The following is a 25,015-nucleotide window of genomic DNA, read 5'->3' on the forward strand; positions in this document are numbered from 1 at the left end:
CTCTTGAGAGTCCCTCAGTCTGCAAGGAGATTAAGCAGGTTAATCCTAAAAGAAATCAGTCCTGAATATTCATTGGAAGGACTGATGCTGAAGCTGAAGCTCCAGCATTTTGGCCACCTGATGAGAAGAGCTGACTCATTGGAAAAGACCCTGATGTTGGAAAAGTTTAAGGGCAGGAGGAGAAGGGACATCAGAGGATGAGATGGTTGGATGGCATGATCGACAGAATGGACGTGACTTTGAGCAAATTCCCAGAGTTAATGAAGGGCAGGGAAGCCTGTCTTGCTACAATCCATGGGGTTGCAGAGTCAGAAACAGTTGAGCAACTGAACAACACAACAGGAACTGACCGTGATATATCTTGACATTAAGTTCTTTGGCTCCATTCCACTTGGAATTCACTGAGCAGTTTTAATATGTAGTTGTTGTTTTTGGTTAGTCGCTAAGTCATATACCCTATTTGAGAAATTATCAGCCATTATTTAAAAAAAATAATCTTGGAGTGTGTTTCCTCTACAATATACTTAGTTTCACTGTACATCAAAGTGAATCAACTACACATATACCTGTTCTTTTGGATATCCGTTCCATTTAAGCCATCAGAAAATGATGGCACAGGGAACTCAGTCATTATTTTTTTTATCTCTTATTCTTTATTTTCATCTTCATGTTCAACAGTTCTTTGCTATCTTTCCACAGGTCCTTGAAGCCATGTCCATTTTCTTTTCAGTCTATTTTCAAAGTTAGGTAATATTTAAGCTTATTGATCCTTCTGCCATATGCAATATATTGTTGAGCCATGTGGTTTTCTGATAATCTATTTTCTAGTTCTATCAATTGGACTTGATTTTTAAAAGCCACCATCCAATGATTTCAATATTGTGTCATCTTAGTGTAGTTTCCTGTTGATTGCTTTTTCTCTTTTGAGGTTTACCTGGTCTTTGGTCTGATAAATGATTTTCAACTGTTATCAGACACTTGAGCTTTTATATCTTGAGACTAAGGATGTTAGTGGACTCCTTCATTAATCAGGCCTCCATTACTGCCATGTAGGGTGCAAGTCCAAGGTTCCCACCTGGCCTCCTCTGACACCGGGAGAAAGGGCAGAGGTTTCTTCTTCACTCATTATGTGGGTGGAAATGTGGGCTGCTTACTTGGACCCTGTAGATCAAGGTGTGGAAAGGATTGGTCTGAGGTTTCTGCCATCATGTGTTTCTAGACTAAATCAGTGCAGTTCGGTCTCTCAGTCGTGTCTGACTCTTTGCAACCCCATGGACTGCAGCACACCAGGCATCCCCATCCATCACCAACTCCCAGAGCTTAACTAAACTCATGTCCATCAAGATGGTGATGCCATCCTACCATCTCACCCTCTGTTTTCACCTTTTCCTTCCACCGTCAATCTTTCTCAGCATCAGGGTTTTCTCCAAAGAGTCAGTTATTTTCCAATGGTGGCCAAAGTATTGGAGCTTCAGCTTCATCATGAGTCCTTCCAATAAATTTTGAGGACTGATTTCCTTTGGGATTGACTGGTTCAATCTCCATGCATTCCAAGGGACTCTCAAGAGTCTTCTTCAACACCACAGTTCAAAAGCATCAATTTTTCGGTGCTCAGCTTTCTTTATAGTCCAGCTCTCGCATCCATACATGACGACTGGAAAAATCATAACTTTCACTATGTGGAATTTTGTTGGCAAAGTAATCTCTCTGCTTTTTAATATGCTAGGTAGGTCATAAGTTTTTTCCAAGGGGCAAATGTCTTTTAATTTCATGGCTGCAGTCCATCTGTAGTGATTTTGGAGCCCCCAAAATAAAAAGTCTGTCACTGTTTCCATTGTTTCCCCATCTATTTGCTATGAAGTGATGGGACCAGATGCCATGACCTTAGTTCTCTGAATGTTGACTTTTAAGCTAAATTTTTCACTTCCTCTTTCACTTTCATCAGGAGACTCTTTAGTTCTTCTTCACTTTCTGCCATAAGGGTGGTGTCATCTGCATATCTGAGGTTCTTGATATTTCTCCTGACAATATTGATTCCAGCTTGTGTTTCATCCAGCTTGGAATTTTGCACGATGTACTCTGCATATAAGTAAGTAAGCAGTTGACACTATACAGCCTTGCTGTATTCCTTTCCTGATTTGGAACCAGTTTGTTCTTCCATGTCTGATTCTAACTGTGGCTTCTTGACCTGCATGCAGATTTCTCAGGAGGCAGGTCAGGTGTCACTGTCTATTTAATTTCCACAGTTTGTTGTGATCCACACAGTCAAAGGCTCTGGTGTAGTCAATAAAGTAGAAGTGGATTTTTTGTGTGTGTGTGTAACTCTCTTGCTTTTTTGATGATCTATCAGATGTTGGCAATTTGAACTCTGGTTCCTCTGCCTTTTCTAAATCCAACTTGAACATCAGGAATTTCATGGGTCACGTGCTGTTGAAGCCTAGCTTGGCGAAGTTTGAGCATTACTTGACTAGCATGTTCAGTTCAGTTCAGTTCAGTTGCTCAGTCGTGTCCGACTCTTTGCAACCCCATGAATCACAGCATGCCAGACCTCCCTGTCCAAATAGAACTCCCGAAGTTTACTCAAAACTCATGTCCATCAAGTCAGTGATGCTATCCAGCCATCTCATCCTCTGTCATTCCCTTCTCCTCCTGCCCCGAATCCCTCCCAGCATCAGGGTCTTTTCCAATTAGTCAACTCTTTCCATGCTTGCGTGTTAGATGAATGCAATTGTAGAGTAGTTAGAACATTCTTTGGAATTGGAATGAAAACTGACATTTTGCAGACCTGTGGTCACTGCTGAATTTGCTGGCATATTGAGTACAGCACTTAAAGAGCATCATCTTTTAGGATTTGAAATAGTTCAACTGGAATACCATCACCTCCACTAGCATTGTTCATAGTGATGCTTCCTAAGGCCTACTTGACTTTGTATTCTAGGATGTCTGGCTCTAGATGAGTGATCACAGATTCGTGGTTATCTGGGCCATGAAGATCTTTTCTGTATAGTTCTGTGTATTCTTGCCACCTCTTCTTAATATCTCCTACTTCTGTTATGTCCATAAAATTTTTGGCCTTTATAGTGACCATCATTGCATGAAATGTCCTTGGTATCTCTAATTCTCTTCAAGAGATCTCTAGTCTTTCCCATTCTATTGTTTTCCTCTGTTTCTTTGCACTGATCACTGAGGATGGTTTTCTTATCTCTCCTTGCTATTTTGGAAGTCTGCATTCAAATGGTTTTACCTTTCCTTTTCTCTTTTGCCTTTAGCATCTCTTCTTTTCTCAGCTATTTGTAAGGCCTCCTGAGGCAACCATTTTGCCTTTTTACATTTCTTTTTATTTAGGATGGTTTTGATCCCTTCCTCCTGTGCAAAGTCAGGAACCACTGTCCATAATTGATCAGACCTTCTGTGTTATCAGATCTAATCCCTTGAACCTATTTGTGTCTTCCACTCTAATCCTAAGGGATTTGATTTAGGTCATGCCTGAATGGTCTAGTGGTTTTCATATCTTTCTTCAATTTAAGTACGAATTTGGCAACAAGGAGTTCATGATCTCAGCCACAGTCAGCTCCCAGTCGTGATTTTGCTGACTGTGGAGAGCTTCTCCTTCTTTGGCTGCAAAGAATATAATCAATCTGATTTTGTGTTGACCATCTGGTGATGTCCATGTGTAGAGTTTTCACTTGTGTTGTTGTAAGAGGGGGTTTGCTATGAGCAGTGTGTTCTCCTGGAAAAACTCTGTTACCCTTTGCTCTGCTTCATTTTATACTCTAACGCCAAATTTTCCTGTTACTCCAGGTATCTCTTGACTTCTCACTTTCACATCCCAGTCCACTCTAATAAAAAGGACGTCTTTTTGCATGTTAGTTCTAGAAGTCCTTGTACATCTTCAGAAAACCATTCTACTTCAGATTCTTCAGCATTACTATTCAGAGCATAGATGTGGATTACTGTGCTTGTCAATAGTTTGGCTTGGAAATGAATAACAATCATTGGTCATTTTTGAGATTGCTTCCAAGCATTGCACTTCAGTCTGTTTTGTTGACTGTCATGGCTACTCCATTTCTTCTTATGGATTCTTGCTCACAGTAGTAGATATGCTGGTCATCTGAGTTAAATTCACCCATTCAAGTCTATTTTAGTTTGCTGATTTTTAAATGCCGATGACCACTCTGCCATCTCCTGTTTGACCACTTCCAATTTGCCTTGATTCAGGGACCTAACATTCCAGGTTTTGATTCAATATTGCTCTTTACAGCATCAGATTCACTTCCATCACCAGTGACACCCACATTTGGATGTTGTTTTTGCTTTTTCTCCATCTCTTCATTCTTTCAGGAATTATTTCTCCATTGATCTCCAGTAGCATATTGGGCACCTACTGATCTAGGGAGTTCATCTTTCAGTGTCCTATCTTTTTGCCTTTTCATACTGTTCATGGGGTTCTCAAGGCAAAAGTGCTGAAGTGATTTATGCCATTCCCTTCTCTGGTGGACTACTTTTTGTCAGAACTCTCCACCATGACCTGTCTGTCTTGAGTGGCCCTATACAGCATGTCCAGTGATTCACGGAGTTATACAAGGCTGTGGTCAATGTGATCAGATTGCTTAGTTTTCCAGGGCTGTGGTTTTCATTCTGTCTGCCCTGTGATGGATAAGGACAAGAGTCTTATGGAAGCTTCCTATTGGGAGTGACTGACTTAGGGGGAAACTGGGTCTTGGTCTGATGGAAGGCCATGCTCAGTAAATCTTTAGTCCAATTTTCTGTTGATGGGTGGGGCCATGTTCCCTCGCTCTTTCTGACCTGTGGCCACATATGGTGGAGATAAGGAAGATAATGGCGACCTCCTTCAAAAGGTCTTATGCGTGCACTGCTGCACTCAGTGCCCCCAAACCTGTAGCAGGCCACCACCAGCCCATGCCGCTACTGAAGACTCCTGGACACTGACGGACAAGTCTGGGTCAGTCTCTTGTGGGATCTGTGCTTCTTTCTCCTGGGTCCTGTTGGGCACACGGTTTTGCTTGTGCCCTCTGAGAGTCTGTTTCCACGTTCCTCTGTAATTTCTGGCAGCTCTATGGTGGAGTTAATTGCCACCTCCTCCAAAAAGGCTTATGCCAAACCCAGGTCTACTGCACCCAGAGTTCCTGCCCCTGTAGCAGTCCACTGCTCACACATACTTCTGCAGGAGACACTTAGACAGAGATCTGGCTTAGTCTCTGTGGCATCTCTGGGTCCTGGTGCACACAAGGTGTATTTCTAGACTAAGTCAGTATTGTGAGAACTGTTTGTGTCTTGCTAGGCTACTATCTTCTGGGCCTTTTCTTGAAGAGATCAACTGCTTCATGAGACTTTTTATCTTTCGGAACTTGTATTCTTTCTGGGTTGCAGTCTCAGGGACCTATTCAGGATTCATAGAAGGCAAAATGACAACCGCAAGACTCTCATCATTGTAACTCTTTGAATCCCAAGCTCCCTAAGCAGATTGACTTACTCCTTATTTCACAGTCTCCTGTGTTGGCTTTTATGATATGGTCAGGACCTTTATTTGGCAGAAGGAATCCTTAGCAGACAGTCTAAACACAAATATTTTTACCTCATCCTGTCCAGAAATGGAAGGCAAAATTTCCTTTCACAGACACTGCAACATGTTGTATAAAAAGGTAATTTTTTTTTTATCTTAACTATCCATCTTTACAGCATATATTCTAAAAGAAAACATGTTTGAACATCAAGACACTGAAAAGCAGACATATTTGTTAAAGTACTATATGTGCTTCCACGGTGGTAAAATAAGGTCTTAAAAATGTGTATTTCTGATTAACTGATTAAAATTCCTTCTATAAATCATTTCTGTCATCAGAAATAATAAGTTTTGATATGACATATTTGGCTGGATTTTTATTTTATTCCTTTAAAACTGTAGGGGTGGTCTTTGAATAAAGCAAACGCCATTATTTTTTAGACCCTCAAGGAAAATGTGGGCCTCCTCCACCAATAGACAACGGAGACATTACCTCACTCCTGCAATCAGTATATCCTTCAGGAATGCTTGTTGAGTACCGGTGTCAGGCCTACTATGAACTTCGGGGAAACAGAAACGTAATATGTCGGAGTGGAGAGTGGTCAGAACCACCAAAATGCTTAGGTAAATGCTTTAAACTTCTCTTGAATCCTGGAATAATTTTTATACTCAGCATGATGTTTAACTGTTTATAATAGAGTTTTTCTGGATTAAATAACAATCATTCTGTTACATGCTTGACCATCAAGTATTAATATCTGTATATAGAAATAAAGTTAGAAAATTTCATGTTCGAGCAACAATGGCTCCTTTATGAAAGCTCTTCATATGACAACTGACATTATGGATCTTTCATTATAACATTTAATGATTACACTAAACAAAGTATCACATTCTTATAACATTAATTCTGTTAATATGATGATACCTACATTATACGTTTTCATTGTATTGGTTTGGCAAAGGTTTGAGGAAGAAGTTTTGAACCAAACTTCTTGAAACCCTGAAATTCTCTAGAAAATATTTGCATATTACTCAAAGGTTCATGTTTATTTTCTTTAACTTTAGAGGCATGTGTAATTTCAGAAGAAACAATGAGACAACATCACATACAGTTAAAATGGAAAGACGAGACAAAACTTTACTCTAAAACAGAAGATAGTATTGAATTTATGTGTCAACGTGGTTATCGTCCAGTGACACCACAACATACATTTCGAACAACTTGTCGGGAAGGAAAGGTGGTGTATCCTAGCTGTGGAAAATACTTTGGCTAAATGCGTTTGTAAAATTGACATATGTACATGTATTCAGATTTCTCCTTATTAATTCAGTTCTGTTTATTTTATCAAGTATGTTTTAACTCATCTTGAATCATAAGTCAGATTTGTGTTAATTATTATGGGGACAATGCAATTGAGAGACAGGAGACCAATGAATCACTTCTTAAAAGTACCTCATTAAACTTGGCAAATCAAAATGTTATGTGTCCTGTTCTTGAGACATTTACAGCAAGGCATTAGATTCAATCACATCCATGCCTCCTTCCATCCATCAGTTTCCTAACTTTCTTAAAGCTTTCTCCGATACTTCTGAGGCTTTCTGAAACTCTGTTTTAGAATACATGGGGAAAAGAGTGTGGAAAGAAATGGAAAAATTCAAAATATTGATAATATCACTTAACAAACATATAAAAGCAAACTATGTCATACTTCTGTCAGTAATTAAATATCAGTAGTTTATCTTACCTTTGCTCATCTATCAATAAGTGAATAAACCAAAAATGATGAAATACATAATATTTTCAGTTCAGTTCAGTCACTCCGTCATGTCTGACTCTCTGTGATCCCATGCACTGCAGCATGCCAGGCCTCCCTGTCCATCAGCAACTCCTGGAGCTTACTCAGACTCATGTCCATTGAGTCAGTGATGCCACCCAACCATCTCATGCTCTGTCGTCCCCTTCTCTTTCCTCTTTCAAATTTTCCCAGCATCAGGGTCTTTTCAGATGAGTCAGCTCTTCACATCAGGTGGCCAATATGTTGGAGTTTCAGCTTCAGCATCAGTCCTCCCAGTGAACATTCAGGACAGATTTCCTTTATGCTGGACTGGTGGATCGCATATTATTTTATAAGATGTTTATCAAAGTACACACAATAATTCAAATAAAGAACAGTGAGAATCACATTGCATAACTACTATAACATGGCATATAAGTGATTAAAAACTTCAACATTAAATATAAACGCACACACATAAAGACACTCTGCTTTAAGTACTGAATAATTTTTTATTGAAAAATATTGGCAAGAAAAGAAAATATTTAGTATAGCTAGAGTTGAATTCGCAGATAATAGGTGTAAAATGTGTTTAACTTCTTTTTACTTACATGAATTCTTGAATTTTTCTGTCTTTAATGTATATCAACTTTGAACCACAAAATATTTTCTAAAATAAAGAAACATGTAAAGTGACACAACATGAGCTTTAGAGATCGATTTGGTAATGAACTCCAGGTCTAGTAACTTTTTCCTGATTTGGCTTGTACACAGCATTTTAGAAACCTTCACCACCAGTCTGAAATGTGGTTTTTATGTGCATACATTTTAAACAGCATATTAAGCTTAAATCAGTTAACTATAAACATGTTAAATTTCTAAATATCATAAAAATTTTATTATTAAAACAAAGCTATAGTTAATTAAGCTAAAATATTTAAGGTGATATCTTATTACTTTGTACTGCATCAAGTCAAGTGACCTTCTTAGTCTAAGAAGCATAGCCATCATCATTGGTGCTAATTGATTTAAATCTGAATTGCTAGTAACAGTTGGTTTTCTCACCCTTAAATGAAATTGTTACAGTTGACAAGTTATCTTTGCTGTAAATGTTAATATTTTTGTAGATATTATTTCTCCAAAATTTTCAACTAATGGTTGCAGAATCTATTTATGACCTGAGGCTGCAAGCAGTTATTTCACTGTTGTCTAGAAAATGGTGATTTTTAAAGATCAGTTCTATCATTTTTCTGCAGTTATTGTCATTCTGTGTAAAGATGAGGGTTAATTTATAGACTCTGTTCATAATCAACTTTCACCTAAAAAGTTTTAGCAAATCTTTAAAATAATTTGTTTTTAAATAATTTTTAAATTGACATATAGTTGATTTACAACAGTTTCAGGTGTATAACACAGAGATCCACAATTTTTAAAGATTATGCTGCATTTAGAGTTATTGTGAAATGTTGGTCATACTTCCTGTGTTGTATGGTATGTCCTTGGAGCTTCTTTATTTTATACGTAATAGTTAATACCTCTTAATCAAATAGGTCTTCTTGTCCCTCCCTGGTTCCCTCTGCCCACTGGCAACCACTTGCTTGTTATCTGTATCTATGAGTCTGTTTCTGTTTTGTTATATTCATTAATTTTCTTTATTTTTTAGGTTCCACATATAAGGGATATCATACTGTACTTGTATTTCCCTGTATGACAAATTTCACAAAGAATAATACCTTCCAAGTCTATTCATGTTGTTTAAAATGGCAAAATTTCATTCTTATCTATAGTTACTTGGCCCTTAGTGTGTGTGTGTGTATACACAAACATACTTAATGCAGTGGTTTTGGGTAAATCTACTATAAAGATAAGAAAAGCATTATATGTTTTTTCATTGTAGTCCTGGTTATTGAAGTTAAGCTAGAGAATAGAAGATTTAACTTTGAGTCATGTTGACCCAAATTGATCTGTTTACACTGAGTAAGGAGTATTAATTTCCTAGCTGAGATGCTTTTGACTAAGCATATTTGAAGACTTTGTTTTTAAAAAGTAGAAAAAGAGCTGTGAAGTCTAACGTATTCCACATGAATCTAGTGTGCAGGGGTGGGAGGTAAAACAGTGGAATTATTTTACAATTGCCCCCACTATTTCAGAAAGCTAGTTACAAAAAAAAATTATTAAAATTTTCTTTAGTCTTTTCTCAATTGTACTAAGACATCTAATATTTTTGGAAAACACACAGTGAAAAAATATGTATCTATAAATATGTACCTCTAGGGTATGAAGTTAAGTGAAAGCATCATCACTTGCGGTACTAAAGAATAGGCAATGGTCTGGCACCTTAAATAAGTACTAGAGAGGAGAATCTAGACATATTTTGTAAGTCTGCAATGTGAAACACCAGGAGAAAAAGGAATACATACAAGATATACAAGATGGCAAATATGGAAAAAATAATGAAGAGTGAGTCTAAGGAAGTAACCTGGACAGTAAGAACGCAAATTATTTTTTCAATCTCAGTGAAAGGTTATGATTTTCTAAGCTAAAAATGAGATAAGCATGTACTATGTTTGGATCATTACTTGCAAATATGAGAATCTTGAACAAATCTCAGACTTATTTTTTATTTTAAAAACAAATTTTATTGGAATATAGTTGATTTATAATGTGTAATTTCAGATGCATTGCAAAGTGAATCAGTTAAAGATATACACTTTTTTTAAAGGTTCTTTTCCCATATAGGCTATCACAGAGTATGGAGTAGAGTTCCCTGTGTTACGTGGTAGGTCCTTATTTGTTGTCTGTTTTATATATAGTAGTCTGTATATGTCAAACTTCTTCTACTTTTTTTTTTTAATTAAAGAATTATGAACAGATATTACACACAGTCAATTCTGTTGGGAGGAAGTGGCGTTATCATCATACTAAAATGCAAATGATAAATTATACAGCCCAAGTCTAATATCAAGAAGGCAATTTAGGTTTATACTAATGCGTTATGAGAAGACAATCTTTTAAATACATCAAGAATATTTAAGTGTAAGATCTTTTAGTAATCAAGGAAATATATAGAACAAAATAAAATGGTTTCAGAATCACTCTTAAAAATAATTATTTTTAATGAGCAATTCACAAACACAAAATTAAAAAACAAAACTCACAATACAATGTTCAAACAGCTGATATCAAATTTTTACAAAATGTGTAGTACACAGGGTTGACAGAAAAATGCCATGTTCATTTTTAAATTTTGATATTTGTTATTTGCAGTTATTTTATTAAAAATAAATTACTTTTAGAGTTACATAATTATTTTAAGTTAAATGGAAGAAATAAAACAAAGAAGTGTAGTTTTAACATATGAAAAATAAAATCTGACTTTACTCAGGTACTTTGCATACAATAAGCTTACACTTTTTTAGCACACAGTTCAAGAAATTTTGACAAATGTATACAATTGCATAAGAATCATCTAATCAAACTATAGGCAGTTGTGCATGCTAAGTCACTTCAGTCATGTCTGACTCTCTGAGACCCTGTGGACTGTAGCCTGCCAGACTCCTCTGTCCATGGGATTCTCTAGGCAAGAATACTGGAGTGGGTTGGCATTACCTCCTCCAGGTGATCTTCCCCACCCAGAGATCAAACCTATGTCTCTTACATCTCCTGCATTGGCAGGCAGGCTCTTTACCACTAGCATCATCTGTTCAATAACCCCAAAAGAATCTTTTGCAGACAATCAGCTTCTTTGAATCCTAACCTCTAAGAACCATTAATTTGGCTTCTGTGACTGTAGTTTTGCCTTTTCTGAAATGAACAGCCCAAACCTGGGAATAAACAAGTGTCACTCAACTGGTGGGTGGATAGACCTTTGTTCTTATCAGCCAACTCTGTTAGTCCTATGTTTCACTACTAGAAGTAAAATTATTGAGATGTTATCCTTATTCACAGATCATCCCTGAATAACAGCATCTCTATTTCAGGCTTGTGCTGTGTCCTGCTAAGTCACTTCAGTCATGTCTGACTCTCTGAGACCCCAGGGACCATAGCCTGACAGAGTCCTCTGTCCATGGGTTCCCAAGCAACAATATGGGAGTGGGTTGTGATTTCCTTCCCCAGGGGATTCTGCCAACCCGGGGATCAAACGCCTGTCTTTTAAGTCTCCTGCATTGTCTTGCGGGTTTTTTACCACTAGCGCCACCTGGCATGTTGAAGTCCACAATGAGTCAGACATGCCTGAATGACTGAACTGACTGAACAGAGCGCTATCTGGGCTGAGAAGATTGGACTTCAAGTCGCATTTAAAGACAGTTGCTCCTTGAAAGCAAGCTATTTAATTTCACATCAAGTTAAAAGACATTTGCTCCTGGGAAGAAAAATAGCAAACCTAGACAGCGTACTAAAAAGCAGAGACATTACTTTGCCAACAAAGGTCTGTGCAGTCAAAGCTATGTTTTTTCCAGTAGCATGCAGAGATGTGAGAGCTGGACAATAAAAAAGGCTGAGTGCTGAAGAAGTGATGCCTTTGAACTGTTTGCTGGAGAAGACTCTTGAGAGTGCATTGGCCTGCAAGGAGAACAAACCAGTCCATCCTAAAAGAAATCAACCCTGAATATTCACTGGAACTACTGACACTGAAGCTGAAGTTACAATGTTTTGCCCATCTGATGTGAAGAATCGACTCATTAGAAAAGACCTTGATACTGGGAAAGATTGAAGACAGGAGGAGAAGGGTACAACAGAAGATGAGATGGTTGGATGATATCACTGTCTCAATGGGCTTGAGTTTGAGCAAACTCTGGGATATAGTGAAGAACAGGGAAGCCCAGCATGCTACAGTCCATGGGGTCACAAAGAGTCTGATAGGACTGAGCAACTCAACAACAACAAGTCAAATGCCTAATTTCTTAAGCAAAGGATAGTCTCTCCTCACTGCCAGCTTGCTTAGTGAGTACACTCTGTGGGTAGGCTGAGAAATTTCAAATTATCTCCTCCTCCATTGACTCCCTAATGACTGATGGTTCATTCTTCAATTTACAACTTATGTATTTTACTGCAAGCAGCAAGAAGAAATTACATGAATCTTCCCTAATTGGGTTGCCAATCTCCTGAACTAAATATCCAATTTCACCTTGGATATTTTGTATAGTGGTTAATTTTGTGTTAACTTGGCCAGACTATAATACTCAGGTGCTTGGTCAAATTACCAGTTTGGCTGTTTCTCTGAATCCATCTTAAAGATATGATTACCATTCACTCTCAGAATTTGAATAAAGTAAATTACATTTCAGAATGAGAGAGTCATTCCCTAGGCAAGTTGATAGGAAGTCTAGGGGTCGCCAAGGAGAGAGGGGTCTTGAATTCTCAAGGACGAAGAAAGGACAAACCTTTTTGTCCTTCTACATTCCTTAGGATTATATAACAATAATGTATCCTGCTAGAGGACAGCCTCTGGAAAAAACCTTCTGGCTAATCCTGTTATTTTAAGGTGTAAATTATGGGAGTAGGTCTAGTGAGGTTTTAAGAACCTCCAGACATTCTTTTGATTCACTGCAATAACTAATTAGAGAGCATATAATTCCATTGCTAACACTAGCAAAGGGGTACTCTTTCTGCCCCCTTCTGATGCCTAAGTCAGAAGCTTTCTCTATTTCCTTTATACTTTAATAAAACTTCATTACACAAAAGCTCTGAGTGATCAAGCCTCGTCTCTGGCCCCGGAATGAATTCTTCTCCTCCAGAGGCCAATAATCCTGGCATCTTTGTTTGGTTCAGCAACAACACTTCAATAACATGGGTGTATTTCATCCATTCTGTTGAAAGTTTTAAGGGAAAACCCTGAGCTCCATCCAGGAAAAAGCAACTCTGCTTCTCAAGGCCTTCAAATTAAAAACTTAAACACTCATCCTTCCTGCATTTTCCAGGTTTCCACCTACCCTACAGTTTTCAGACCTAACGGTCTTCACAATCACATGAGCCAGTACCCTAAAACAGATCTCAATCTGTGTGTGTGTGTCTGTGTGTGTGTTGGGGAGTTAAGGAACTCTATATTTTCTGCTCAAATTTGCTGTGAACCTAAAACTGATTAAAACATAGAGTTTATTTTCTAGTGAAGCAATTGTACAATTAATTGCATGATTTCCTAATCTATGCTCCACAATATTCTTCTTTATTTTAGTGTTAGAAAATCACAATTTGTATCTGGAGATATGACTTCCTAGTAAGGATTATGTTTCTAGCTTCCCTTGAAGTTTGTAGCCTCAGGAATACCTAGTGGTAAGATTATTGCCTAAGAAAACATCAAGTTAAGAAAAACTAAGTTTTAGTAACAACTGAATGTTTGTCATATACTATATTTCAAGATATTGTATAATTAATATGTGCAATCTTCACAAAGGTCCTTAATACTGGACATGGTGGTGGTTTAATTGCTAAGTCATGTCTGACTCTTGCAACTCTATGGACTGTAGAATGCCAAGCTACTGTCCATGGGATTCTCCAGGCAAGGATACTGGAGAGGGATGCCATTTTCCTCTCCAGGGTATCTTCCGAACCTGGGAACTGAACCTGGATCTCCTACATTGCAGGCAGATTCTTTACTGAGTGAGCTATGAGGGAAGACCATAGAAAGGGAAGCTCATATACTGAGTATATGATTGTAGATATTTCACAGATGAAATAGAAGCCACACAACTCATAGTGTATCACTGAAGACCTCACATCTATCCCATTGTTATGCCAAAACTTAAATTCGTATTTGTCTGTCTCTAAATACTGTGCCAATAACAAAAAATGTTATACTACTTCTTAAATGTACAGGATATTTTATATAGAATTCTACACAATTTTATATAATACAGCAATACATGAAAAGAAGCAGAAAAAATGGCGGAGGAGTAAGAAGGGTAGATTGCCAGCTTCCCCACAAACACATCAAAAACTCATCAAGATATTGAACAACTCTTACAAAGCAGGCTCTAGGAGACAGCAGAAGACCCCAGGCCTCCAAGGTGGCAAGCTAAGCTCCCTGGAAAGGTAGGACAAAAGACAAGACATAAAAGGTCAAAAGAAGAGATGGAGAATTTCAGGATGGGGGCTTGTGCCCGAGACAGGGTGGGAGTCGTGAAGGAGGAAGAGTTTCCATGCATTAGGAAGCTCCTTCACAGGCGGGACCAAGGAAGGCCTGAGGAATCTCAGAGAGCTGGGTAAAGTGGGGGTGTAGAGGGCAAAATACAGAGAGAGCTAAATTTTTAGTCCATAAGCAACTCGTGGACCTCGACGCCGGCCAGAGGGCAGGCTCAGGGAGCCAAGAAAAGCATCCTCAGGCTCTGCCTAGGAAGCTTTGGCCTGAAGCGCAGAGCAGGACTTGAAAGAGGAAGCACCAGCAGAGATTCCAGGGGCGACTAGGGCGCTGGTGGCAACGCGGAGTTGTTGAGATAGCCGCTTTGACAGGTACAGAAATAGATGTGTCTAACACTGCCAAAGCAGTGAGTTGCCCAAAGTCATACTGAACCCATAGACACCCCAAAACCTACTGCTGGACCCTGCACTGCCCTTCAGAGAGATGAGATCCAGCTCCATCAACCAGAACACAGGAATCAAATGTCCCTAACCATCACAGGACATTATTAACCACATTCACGGGGGGTTGACTCTAAATCTAAGAGGAAATAAGACCATGAGAACTTTTTTCTTTCTCTTTCTTTTGAACCACAATGTTTATTCCCCTTGAATACTTTTTATCTTTATGTTAGCCTTTTGAGGTGCTGTGCATTTTTCCTCATTTTTTTCTTGCTAAAAATTAGTTTTTAATTTTTTTCTTCCTTTCTTTGTGATTTTTTTAAAAATTTGCTTTTGTTCTGTCTGACTGTTTTTCTTATCATTCTTTGCCTGCTGTAGCTATTCCTAAATATATATATAGGAATATATATTATATATATGTATATATAAAGATTTTTTTCACATACATCTATTTATCTTTGCTTTTCTATTTTTTACCTTTTCTTTGACACCTTCCTTTTCTCTTTTCTCTCACTTCTCTTTTTTTATTGTCATTATTTATTTTTTCACCTTGTAGGTTTTATTGTTATGTTTTCTTTGTTGTATTCCCCAGTTGGCACTCTGCTCAGGCTCAGATTTCTGGATTGTTATTTAGTTCTGTTTTTAATTGGTCAATATCATTTTTGCTTTCCTTTGCTCACCAAGTCAATCTCTGTTATTCTCTTTGAAATACTTTGGTTATATTTGTGTGCATGTAAATGTGTGTATATACCCCATTCTTTTTGTGATTACCTGCCTGGTCTTATCTTTGCCATATATCTGGATTCATCTTTTATTTCATGTCATGTCTTGCCTCTTGTTTGGTGTGTTTTATTTAACTCCCTTTAATCCTGTAACAAATGACTTATGGAGTCTTGGTCCCCCTTCCAAGGATTGTTTCTGAACCACTGAGGTGGGGGCATTGAGTCCAAGATCCGAAACTGCTAGAAAAGTAGCCCCCTCCCCACAGATTAATTAATGAAAAGTCCACGAAAGCCTAGAATTGTACACAGAGCCTGGAATCACCAAGCTGCCAATGGCGTACACTGCAGAACACTTTACACAAACAACAGGCAAGACAAAAGCAGAAAAACAAGCATCAGCAGACAGGATTCCCACAGACGCTCCAGAATATGCCACCTCACACAGCTGTGCCCATCAGGGAAAGCAAAAACCAAAAAACAAAACTCACCTCCTCCACTACAACAAGGCTCAAATTGCCCCAACAAGAAATCAACACAAACCACTGAAGCAACCTTTCCCTCTGAGAGAAAAAAAAAAAGAAAGAAAGAAGAGATAAAACCCCAAAGTCTGGGAAAGGAGGCTTCAAATGGACTAAGTTAGAAAAAAAGGAAAAGAGAGAAATAAAGCACAAATGAAGAAACAAGGTAGAAACTCAAAAGACCAAATAAACAAAGAGGAAATAAGCAAACTTTCTAAAAGATAATTCAGAATAATGATAGTGAAGATCTTCCAAATCATCAAAAGAAGGATAGAGAAAATGCAAGAAACAATTAACACAATACAATTACCAAGGGCCTAGAAGAAATGAAGAATAAACAAAGAGAGATGAATAACATAATTGTTTTCTAGAAGGAACTGACACTAGAGTAACTGAGGCAGAAGAATGAACAAGAGAGTAGAAGATAGAATGGCAGAAATAACTGTTGAAAAGTAAGGAAAAAAGAATGAAGAGAAGAAATCTATGACTACATTAAACTCACAAACATTCGAGTTATAGGGTTCCCAGAAGAAAGACAGAAATAGAAATGCACTGAGAAAATTTTTGAGATTATAGTTGAAAATTTCCTCAACATGGGAAAGGAAATAGTCAGTCAAGTCAAGAAGCACAGAGTCCAATACAGGATAAACCCAAGGAGAAACATGTGGGGACACATACTAATCAAGCTAACAGATATTAAACACAAAGATACTATATTAAAAGCACCAAGAGAAAAGAAGTAACATACAATGGGAAGCCCATACAGTTAATAGATCTTTCAGCAGAAACTCTGCAAGCCAGAAGGTAATGTCAGGATATATTTAAAATACTGAAAGAAAAAACATCTATAACCAAGCCTACCCTATCCTGTAATATCTCATTCAAAATTGATGGAAAAATCAAAAGCTTCACAGAAAAGCAAAATTGGAGAGACTTTAGGCCCCCAAACCGGCGTCACAGCAAACAGTACAGGGACTTACACAGGCAGGAATGCAGGAGAACGGAGAGGGCTGCAGCAGCCCCAGCACTGAGAGACGTCACGAGAGACACACACGTCAGCAGTTACTCTACACACAACTGGGTTCAGAGCTCCCACCAAAGGATACAGACCGGCTGCTTAGACACAAAACCAGACCCATATACTTGCTGCCTACAAGGGACCCACTTCAGACCTAGAGACACATGCAGACTGAAAATAACAGGATGGAAACTGATACCCCATGCAAGTGGAAATCAAAAGCAGCCAGAGCGGCAATTCTCATTTCAGATATAATACACTTTGAAGAATATTTCAATGCTATTCTCTCAGAACATCCCACCCTCGCCTTCTCCTAAGTACTGTGCCAAATACTTTAAAAAAAATAAATAAAGAATATTGTAAGAGATAAAAAAGGACTCTACATAATAGTAAAGGGATCAATTCAAAAATAAGATATAAGACTTGTAAATATCAATGAATCTAACATAGAAGCACCTCCTTGCATAAGGCAAATACTAACAGACATAAAAATGGAGATCGAGAATAGCACAATAATAACAGGTGACTTGAACATCACACTTACACCAGTGATCATCAAAAACAGAAAATCAATAAGGAAACACAAGTCTTAAATGAAACATTAGCCCTCTTGGATTAGTTGATATCTTCAGAACTTTCCATCCAAAAATGCAGAAGAATACACTTTCTTTTCAGGTACACATGGAACCTTCATTCTCCATGATAGACCACAGCTTGGGCCACAAATCATGCCTCAGTAAATTTAAGAAAATGGAAATCATACCAAGCATCTTCTCTGACCACAGTGCTATGAGACTAGACATCAATGACAGGGAAAGAACTGTAAAAAACACAAACACAAGGAGAATAAGCAATACATTTCTAAATAATAAAGAGGTTACTGAAAAGATCAGAAGGGAAATCAAAAGATTCATAGAAAGAAATGAGAACAAAAACACAATGACACAAAACCTATGGGATGCAGCAAAGCAGCTCTAAGAGGGAAGTTTATAGCAATACAATGCTACTTGAAGAAACAAGAAAATCATAAACAGACAACCTAACTCTACACCTAAACCAGCTAATAAAAGAACAACAACAGCAACAACAAAACCCAAAATTAGTACAAGGAAGTAAATCATAAAGATCAGAGCAGAAATAAGTGAAAAAGAAATGAAGAAAATGATTGTAAAGATTAATAACTAAAAGTTGGTTCTTTGAGAAGACAAACAACATTGACAAACCATTAGCCAGACTCTTCAAGAAAAAAAAGGGAGAAAAATCAAATCAGCAAAAGTAGGAATGAGAAAGGAGAGGTCACAACAGACAATGCAGAAATACAAAAGATCATAAGAGACTAATATGAGCAACTGTGTGCTAGTAATGCAGACAAACGAGAAAATGGACAGATTTTTAGCAAAGTTCAACCTCCTTCAACTCAAGACTGAACCAGGAAGAAATACAAATTATGAACAAGCCAAATGGAAACACTGAAGTCGAAGCTGTGATCAAAAATCTCTCCAAAAACAAAAGCCCAGGGCCAGATGTCTTCACAGGTGAATTCCATCACCAGTGTATTTAGACAAAAGCTAATACCCATCCTTGTAAAACCTTTCCTAAAATTTGCAGAGAAAAAAGCACTTCCAAACTCATTCTATGAGACCAAAATCACAGTGATGCCAATACCAGATATAGATGTGACAAAAAAAAAAAAAAAAAGAAAATTATAGGCCAATATCACTGATGAACAGAGGTGCAAAAATCCTCAATAAAATCATAGCAAACAGAATTCAGAACACAATACAAACATCCTGCATTATGATCAATTTGAGTTTATCCAAGGATGCAAGATTCTTGGATATACACAAGTCAATTAATGATACACCATGTTAACAAATTGAAAGCTAAAATCATATGATAATTTCAATATATGCAGAAAAAGTTTTTGACAAAATTCGGGCCCCATTTATGATTAAAAAAAAAAAAAAACTCTTCAAAATGGGCATAGAAGGAACCTACCATAACATAATAAAGGGCATATTCAACAAACCCACAGCAAACATTATTCTCAATGTTGAGAAACTGAAAGCAATCCCTCTAAGATCAGGAACAAGAAAAAGGTGCCTAGTCATGCCACTAATATTCAACATAGTTTTGGAAGTCCTAGCTACAGCAATCAGAGAAGAGATAGAAATAAAAGAAATCCAAATTGGAAAGGAAGAAGTAAAACTCTCACCATTTACATTAACATGATAGTATACATAGAAACACATGGCTTTTGAACTCTGGTGTTGGAGAAGACTCTTGAGAGTCCGTTGGACTGCAAGGAGATCCAACCAGTCCCTCTTAAAGGAGACCAGTCCTGGGTGTTCATTGGAAGGACTGATGCTAAAGCTGAAACTGCAGTACTTTGGTCACCTGATGCAAAGAGCTGACTCATTGGAAAAGACCCTGATGCAGGGAAAGATTGAGGGCAGGAGGAGAAGGGGACTATAGAGGATGAGATGGTTGGATGGCATCACTGACTCAATGGACATGAGTTTGGGTGGTGTCTGGGAGGTGGTGATGGACAGGGAGGCCTGGTGTGCTGCGGTTCATGGGGTTGCAAAGAGTTGGACACGACTGAGCTACTGAACCAAACTGATCTGATACATAGTAAACCATAAAAATACTCTCAGAACATTGCTAGAAATTGTCAGTGAATTTAGTAAAATCACAGGATAAAAAAAATAATACACAGAAATCACTTGTATTTTTATGTAATAAAAAGAAAAATCAGAAAGAGAAATTAAGGTGTCAATCCCATTTACCATTGCAACAAAATGAATAAAATACCTAGGAATAAGCTTACCTATGGAGAAAAAAGAACTATATACAGAAAATTATGAGACACAGATGAAAGAAATGAAAGATGACATAAAAGATGGAGGGATAGTCCATGCTCCAAGGTTGGAAAAATCAATATCATGAAAATGACTGCACTACCCAAACCAATCTACAGATTGAATGCAATATCAAATTACCGATTGCATTTTTCACAGAACTAGAACAATAAATTTCACAATTTGTATGGAGACACAGAAGATCCCAAATAGCCAAAGCAATTCTAAGAAAGAAGAATGGATCTGGAGGAATCAACTTATCTGATTTCAGACTATACTACAATCTATAGTCATCCAGAGAGCATGGCACTGGCACAAAAGCAGAAGTATAGACCAATGGAGCAAGATAGAAAGCCAAGAGATAAACCCATACATCCATGGCACCTTATCTCTGAGAAAGGAGGCAAGAATATACAATGGGGAAAATACAATCTCTCCAATAACTGATGCTGGACGAACTGAACAGTGAGGTGCAAAAGAATGAAATTAGAACACTTCATAACTCCATACACAAAGATAAACACAAAATGGATTAAAAACTAAATGTAAGACCAGGAAGTATAAAACTCTTAGAAGAACACATAGGCAGAATACCATATGGCATAAAACATAGCAAGATCCTGTATAACTCATCTCCTAAAATAATGGAAATAAAACCAAAATAAATAAGTGGGACCTAATTAAACTTAAAAGCTTTTGCACAGCAAAGGAAACTATAAACAAAGTGAAAGACAACCCTCAGGATGGAACAAAATAATAGCAAATGAAACAGCTGATAAAGTATTAATTTCCAAAATATGGGAGCAGCTCATACAACTCAATGCCCGAAAAACCAGCAAGCCCATCAGAAAGTGGGCAAAAGACCTAAGCAGACATTTCTCCAAAGAAGACCTACAGATGGCTAAAAAATCCATGAACATCACTCATTACAGACATGCTAATCAAAACTACTATGAGATATCACCTCACTCCAGACCGAATGACCATAATCAAAAAATTAACAAACAACAAGTGTTGAAGAGGGTCTGTGGAAAGGGAAACTTCTGCACTTCTGGTGGGAATGTAAATTGATACAGCCACTGTGGAAGATAGTATGGACATTCCTTAAAAGAAAACAAGGAATAAAATCAACCTATGACCTAGCAATACCACTTCTGGGCATATACCCTGAGGAAACCAAAACTGAAAAAGACACCTGTACCCCAGTGTTCATTGTAGCACTATTTACGGTAGTTAATGCTCACAAACAACCCAGATGTCCATCGACAGTTTAATAGACAAAGAAGCTGTGGTACATTCATACAATGGAATACTACTCAGTCATAAATAGGAATGCATTTGAGTCAGTTCTGACGAGATGCATGAACCTAGAGACTATTATACAGAGTGAAGTAAGTCAGAAAGAGAAAACACATATATCACATATTAATGTACTTATAAGGAATCTAGAAGCATGGTTGGAGAACGAATCACATCCCACTCCAGTGCTCTTGCCTGGAAAATCCCATGGACGGAGGAGCCTGGTGGGCTGCAGTCCATGGGGTCTCTAAGAGTCAGACACAACTCAGTGACTTCACTTTCAATTTTCACTTTCATGCATTGAAGAAGGAAATGGCAACCCACTCCAGTGTTCTCGCCTGGAGAATCCCAGGGACAGGGGAGCCTGGTGGGCTGCCGTCTATGGGATCGCACAGAGTCAGACATGACTGAAGCGACTTAGCAGCAGCAGCAGAAGCATGGTACTGATGAACCTGTTCACAGAGCAACAGTGGAGATGCAGACATAGAGAACATGCTTTTATGGACAAGGGTAGGGGAGAAAAGGGAGAGGGTGAGATGAATGGAGAGAATAGCACGGATGCATAAACACTAACATATGTAAACAGACACCAACAGGAATTTGCTCTCTGACAGGGAACTCAACTAGGGCTCTGTAAAAACCCAGATGGGGTGGGAAGGGGTGAGAGGTGGGAGGGAGACTCAAGAAGGAGGGGATATATGTGCACCTATGGTTAATGCATGTTGATGTATGTCAGATTTAAACCAATATTGTTAAGCAATCAAGAATCAATTAAAACAAATATTAAAAAAAAAAAAGAAGGAAGAAGTTCTCTCCTAAAACTTTAAGAAGTGGCACAGTTCAGTTACTCAGACAAGGTCAGGTGTCAGGTTTGCTGTCGGTCAATCACTAACTAGTGTCTGACTCTGTGGCCCCATGGACTGTAGCCCGCCAGGCTCCTCTGTCTTCTACTGTCTGCTGAAGTCTTTCAGGTCCATTGAGTCTATGATGCTATCTAACCCATCTCATCTTCTGCCGCCCCCTTCTTCTTTTGCCTTCAATCTTTCTCAGCATCAGGGTCTTTTCCAATGAGTCAGCTCTTTGCATCACGTGGCCAGAGTATTGGAGCTTCAGCTTCAGCATCAGTCCTTCCAAAGAATAGTCAGGATTGATTTCCTTTAGGATTGACTGGTTTGATCTTATGGTTCAAAGACTCTCAAGAGTCTTCTCCAGCACTGCAATTCAAAGTCATCCTTTTTTCAGTGCTCAACCTTCTTTTTGGTGCAACTCTCAGATCCATACATGACTACTGGAGAAGCCATAGCTTTGACTGAATGCGCCATTGTCAGGAACATGATGTCTTTCCTTTCAGTGCACTGTCTATGTGATTGCAGCTCCATGAAATTAAAAGAGGCTTCCTCCTTGGAAGAAAGTTATGACCAACCTAGACAGGTGTCAGTTTAGTGAATGGTGCACAGGAAGGACAGGGAAGCCTGGTGTGCTGCAGTCCATGGGGTCGCAGAATCAGACACGACTGAACAACAATGTATGAAGGAAACAGTGGGCGGGAAGACCAGAAGCTTTATTGTAACTGTGCAAAGATGGGTTTGTAAAATTGAACATTTTCAGTTACTGCACATAACTGTAAGTTTATTCCCACTGAGGACAAGTCTATTTGTTATCCCAACTGAAATATGCTATTCAAGTAGTTTGATGATATTTTCTATCATGATATGTATGTTTTTTCCATACCTCCAAGCAATTCTCCAACACTGGCTGGGTATCCTACAATTTAGTTCAAACTAACACCACTTACCTGAAACAGCTTCAGATCCCAGAGTTTAAGGGCTCAGTCCCACAAAAATGTCACCCTCCCCACTTCAGAAGCTGATCACAAATCCTTGTGACCCTGCACATCTGGTCTAATCATTAAGATCGGATGTAGCTACAGCTTCATCTTCAGGTGCAGTTACTTGCTAGTGTGGCCCATGGAACTCAAAAGAAACTAATTGGATTAACTCAGGATCAGCCAGATGGAAGGGAGGCCCAGGGAAAGGTGTGGTAGAAGTTAATAGAAGACAGCAGGAACCTACTAAGGTCAGAGTTTCCATGCTTGTCCAGGGCTCACTCTCCCAGTTCCTCCGAGCTATCAGTGCTGGAGATTTTCAGAGCTCAGGTATCACCACATGGGCATAATTTATTCATTCACCATTGCTAACTGACGGAACCTCCAGTCCCTTGCCCTTTGCTGGACATCAGGAGGGTAACATTGTTGTTTCAACCATCTAATCGTATAGTTGGTTCCCTGAGCAACTAGCTTCCATCTTTAAAGGGTTTCCAAAAGTCACTGTATTAACATAACAAAAGACATATAAAGAATTCCAAGAGTTTCTAGAGTTCTGTGCCCAAAACAGGGACAAAGACCAACTATATCTTTTTTTGAAAATCACAATATCACATACCCTAAAATTGTTGCAAGTTTGTTTGGATGGTAACTTACTAGCAGTGTATTGTATCAATCGCTATAATTTGCTTGCACAAAGAAATTTTCTACTTGTCTTTGCAAGAACTTGATTTCTTGTATTTCTTTTTTTAACCAAGTATTAGTGTTAGGTTTTGTTGATTACTAGTTTGTCTGTATTTGTTAAGATGTTCAATCATTAATAGCATTCTTTTTCCAAGCTTACAATTTCTTACTCTGCCAAAGTGCAACGTTTAGGTCATAGTATAAGGTCTTTCACCAGAAAAATGGATATTTCCCTTTCCTGGAAATGGAAAGTAACTCTCTGTTATCTTAAGCCTCTTATGTCATTGAACTGTCGGGCACAGAAATCGATATGAACACAGGCTGGGGACATCGAACTCAGCCATCGAACGGTCATTGTCTGTTGCTACATGGTGTGGACAAGGAAATCATATTTGGATACAGGAGATTCTCTGAGGCTTCTCCTTTGCACTTGTCCATGTTCCCATAAACGTTAATGGAAGACTGCAGGAACCGATTAAGTGTGAGATCCCTCTAGATTCTGTCCATTTGGAAATGAAGTTTAGGTTAACCCCACAAGGGCAGGTACATGGACTGTTTCATTGCACGCTGAAGACAAGGCAAATATATAATCAGGTGTAGAAAATGAATTTATAATTTCAACAGACTCTAAAGATGACTACTGAAGTGAGGATTGCTTCATTGTGCTTTCTAGCTTTCTTTTTTATAAATAAACTTGTAAATTTCTAATTACCTTTTCCTCTTTGCCCTTATGGTTTTAAAGAAAAATCATTCAATCTTTTAAAGTACAAGACACCTGTGTGGAGTTGTGACTAAATTAAAGAAGGTAATAGTGTAACCAAAGATAAATAAGGTGACTCTTGGAAGTTTGGACTTCAGTCTATAGAAAGAGAACAATGGAATCTTCATTTTAGAAGACAGGTTTAATGCTTTTATGTAGAAGCATCATTGTTGTTTTTGTGGACAGTGATTAACTACATTGATTATTTACTTGGGGTTGCCAAGCACCACATCCACCTTCTTCACACTGCTATGCTCTCTTAGAGGTTAAAGCTTATAAACGATGTTTCACACTCTTCTAGTTTACAGGTTTTCCCTGAGTTTTGCCCATAGAAATTGGAGTGCGAAAGCAGAAACAAGGAGGATTTCTCCAGCTCTACCAGTGTGGCAGTTGCCCACAGTAGTTAGAGACAGAGATCTGGTGAGGGATCGCCACGTGGAGGTCTAGTGATCCAGAGGGAAAATCCTGTTAGAATCCTGCTAGTCTGTTCCTCTTCTTCTCTAGACCCAGA

General features: G+C 38.3%; 1 protein-coding gene across 4 annotated transcripts in view; it reads left to right on the top strand.

Annotated features, from left to right (window-relative positions):
• CFH (complement factor H) overlaps nucleotides 1-25,015 on the top strand; it is a 192,180-nt gene that overhangs the window by 98,407 nt on the left and 68,758 nt on the right. For 2 of the 4 annotated variants that reach the window (XM_043485478.1, XM_043485473.1), the window contains 2 exons: nucleotides 5,966-6,148; nucleotides 6,593-7,004. The exons of the other annotated variants lie outside the window; for them this stretch is intronic. In XM_043485478.1, coding sequence (XP_043341413.1) covers nucleotides 5,966-6,148; nucleotides 6,593-6,801 — 392 coding nt within the window. In that variant the 3' untranslated portion in view covers nucleotides 6,802-7,004. Of the gene's footprint in view, nucleotides 1-5,965; nucleotides 6,149-6,592; nucleotides 7,005-25,015 lie in introns of those variants that run through there. 4 annotated transcript variants of the gene reach the window in all.

This window comes from Cervus canadensis, chromosome 13 (assembly GCF_019320065.1).
Source record: "Cervus canadensis isolate Bull #8, Minnesota chromosome 13, ASM1932006v1, whole genome shotgun sequence".
Classification (NCBI taxonomy): domain Eukaryota; kingdom Metazoa; phylum Chordata; class Mammalia; order Artiodactyla; family Cervidae; genus Cervus; species Cervus canadensis.